Source organism: Solanum verrucosum, unplaced genomic scaffold (genome assembly GCF_900185275.1).
Source record: "Solanum verrucosum unplaced genomic scaffold, falcon-dt-bn FXZP01000101.1, whole genome shotgun sequence".
Classification (NCBI taxonomy): domain Eukaryota; kingdom Viridiplantae; phylum Streptophyta; class Magnoliopsida; order Solanales; family Solanaceae; genus Solanum; species Solanum verrucosum.
The window spans coordinates 441,570-443,745 of NW_026020111.1; the positions used below are offsets into that span (position 1 = coordinate 441,570).

General features: G+C 39.4%; 1 protein-coding gene across 1 annotated transcript; it reads right to left on the reverse strand.

The window, feature by feature from the left end:
- Window positions 1-505: 505 nt before the first annotated feature.
- LOC125825452 (uncharacterized) lies at window positions 506-1,500 on the reverse strand. Its single transcript, XM_049504791.1, has 3 exons — window positions 1,404-1,500; window positions 1,132-1,256; window positions 506-982 (listed from the first exon to the last, which is right to left on the reverse strand). Exons 1-3 carry the CDS (start codon window positions 1,498-1,500, stop codon window positions 506-508), a joined length of 699 nt encoding a protein of 232 aa, XP_049360748.1.
- Between the last annotated feature and the right edge of the window lie 676 nt (window positions 1,501-2,176).

Here is a 2,176-nt window from a genome sequence, read left to right on the forward strand (position 1 = left end):
TTTTTGAGAAAAAAATACCCAGAGGAATCCCAATAATGTCCACAATAGTCCATCATATAGCCATCTTAAACCGCTTTAACACCGATATCAAAGCCTTTATTTGCCCCTCACTCAAGTCAGCAGGAATAATAATGGGCAAGGTGTTATTTTGTCCCAAGAATCCATACCGCAAGTGGGATGGAAGAACCTTAAGTTCCAGTTTTTTAGGCTCATCAACAGACAGTTTTACAGGTGGGGTGTCACGATTATTCATGTCTAATTCCAACAATTTTTGTTTGAAGCGGAACTCGAACCTATCAAGTGCAGCAACTAGCTCATCATAGTCATTAATACAATCACTATCAAAATTCATCATCAGTGTTGCTAGTGCATCAACACTTAACCTCTCTTTAATAGACACTTCAGATTGTCGCCCCACAATATGATTTACCACCGATACCGACTTAAGATCACTTTCATGCTTCATAGACCTATAGATGTTGAAAGTTACCTCCTCAATATTTAATCAAAACTTCATTTGTCCTCTATCCATATTGACTAAGGCACGCCCAGTAGCAAGAAATGGTCTCCCTAAGATGATGGAAACCTCAAAATCAACCTCACAATCAAGTATCACAAAATCCACCAGAAAGATGAAGGACTCCACTTTCACAAGAACATCTTGGAGCACTCCAATGGGCCTCTTCACAATTCTATCGGTCATAAGTAAATATATCGCAGTCGGCTTTGGAGCTCCTAAACCCAATTTTTTATAAATGGACAATGGCATAAAATTAATTCTGGCACCCAAATCACACAAAGCTTTCGCAAAGTGTAAAATTCCAATGGTACAAGGAATAGTGAAAGTTCTAGAATCCTCTTTCTTTTGCACAAGTGACCTAGTAGAAATAGCACTACAATGTTGCAGTCTCTCTTCATTCTCAAAACTAACAGCCCTTTTTTCGGTCACCAAGTCTTTCATGAATTTTGCATACCCAGGCATCTGTTTCAAAGCTTCAATCAACGGGACATTTATAGACAGTTCCTTCAACATAGCTATGAACCTATGATATTTTCCCTCTTCAGTCTTTTTCACTAATCTTTATGCAAATGGAGGTGGAGTTCTAGGCATAAAAACAACTTTTGAGTCACCTCCTCTTCCTTTTCTGTATCATCTTTCAGAATTTCAGTAACCTCATCCTCATATTTTTCTATCACTTTTTCAACCTCAGACGGCATGGGGGGATCAATAGTCTGCTTTCCTCCGCGAATCATGACTGTCATACAATGCTCACAATTCTTCAGATTCCGGATGGTGTTGCTAGGAAGTGTGCCAGGCTAGTGTGGGTTTACAGTAGCAGACAACTGCCAAAACTGCTACTCAAGTTGCTTTATCGACACTGCATGTGCAACAACTTTCTGACCAATTCCAGATAAATCATTTCCCATCTCCTTCACATTCTCATCTGTCAAATTAAATCTCTTCATCATCTTTTGCATCATATCCTCAATGCGAGTCATATTTGTACCCGCCTCTATATTACCATGGGGAACGTAGGGCCCAACCTTCTTATTTTTGTTGCCATAATTATTTTGGTTGTAATCGTTATCACGATTGTAGTTCCCATCCCGAACATAGTTTCCATCTAAATTGTAGTTTCCATAGTTCCGACCTTGGTTTCCTTGACCTTGGCGCTAATTATCCGAGTTGAAACCTTGGGCGTTGGTTTGAAAACCCCTCATCTGATCATTAACCAAATTTGCATCCTCCTCATAGTAATATTCCTCAACTGGCGGTGGTGGAGGTCTAGTTAGATAATTTACCGCATTCACTTTTTCTGCATTTCCACTCACATGTTTTATTACCAAGCCAATTTTTGTTCTCATTTGAGTCATCTCTTCACGAATGTCATCATTTGATTGACTAGGTGTAATTTGGTTAGCAAATGTGCTTCTACCAGTATTTGCCTTCCTAGTGCTCCATGTTGTTTTGTCCTGGGAAATCCTCTCAAGTTTTTTAGCAAACTCCTCAAAAGTGAACTCACCATATGATCCTCCAGCAATAGTATCTAACACAACCTTTCCATTGTCATCATGTCCTCTATAGAAGTAATCTTTCAGTGACTCATCATCTATGTGGAATCCAGTGAATCTATCCCATGAAATGCTTACCGACTCTCGAGGTAGTGCCGTGAAA

Excerpts from the sequence above, each read along its gene's own strand:
- LOC125825452 (XM_049504791.1), bottom strand. The coding sequence starts at position 1,500 with ATGACTCGCATTGAGGATATGATGCAAAAGATGATGAAGAGATTTAAT. Across the intron at positions 1,257-1,403 it reads AAATGATTTATCTGGAATTG|TCATGATTCGCGGAGGAAAG; the intron begins GTCAGAAAGTTG and ends ATTGTATGACAG. Across the intron at positions 983-1,131 it reads ATACAGAAAAGGAAGAGGAG|ATGCCTGGGTATGCAAAATT; the intron begins GTGACTCAAAAG and ends GCTTTGAAACAG.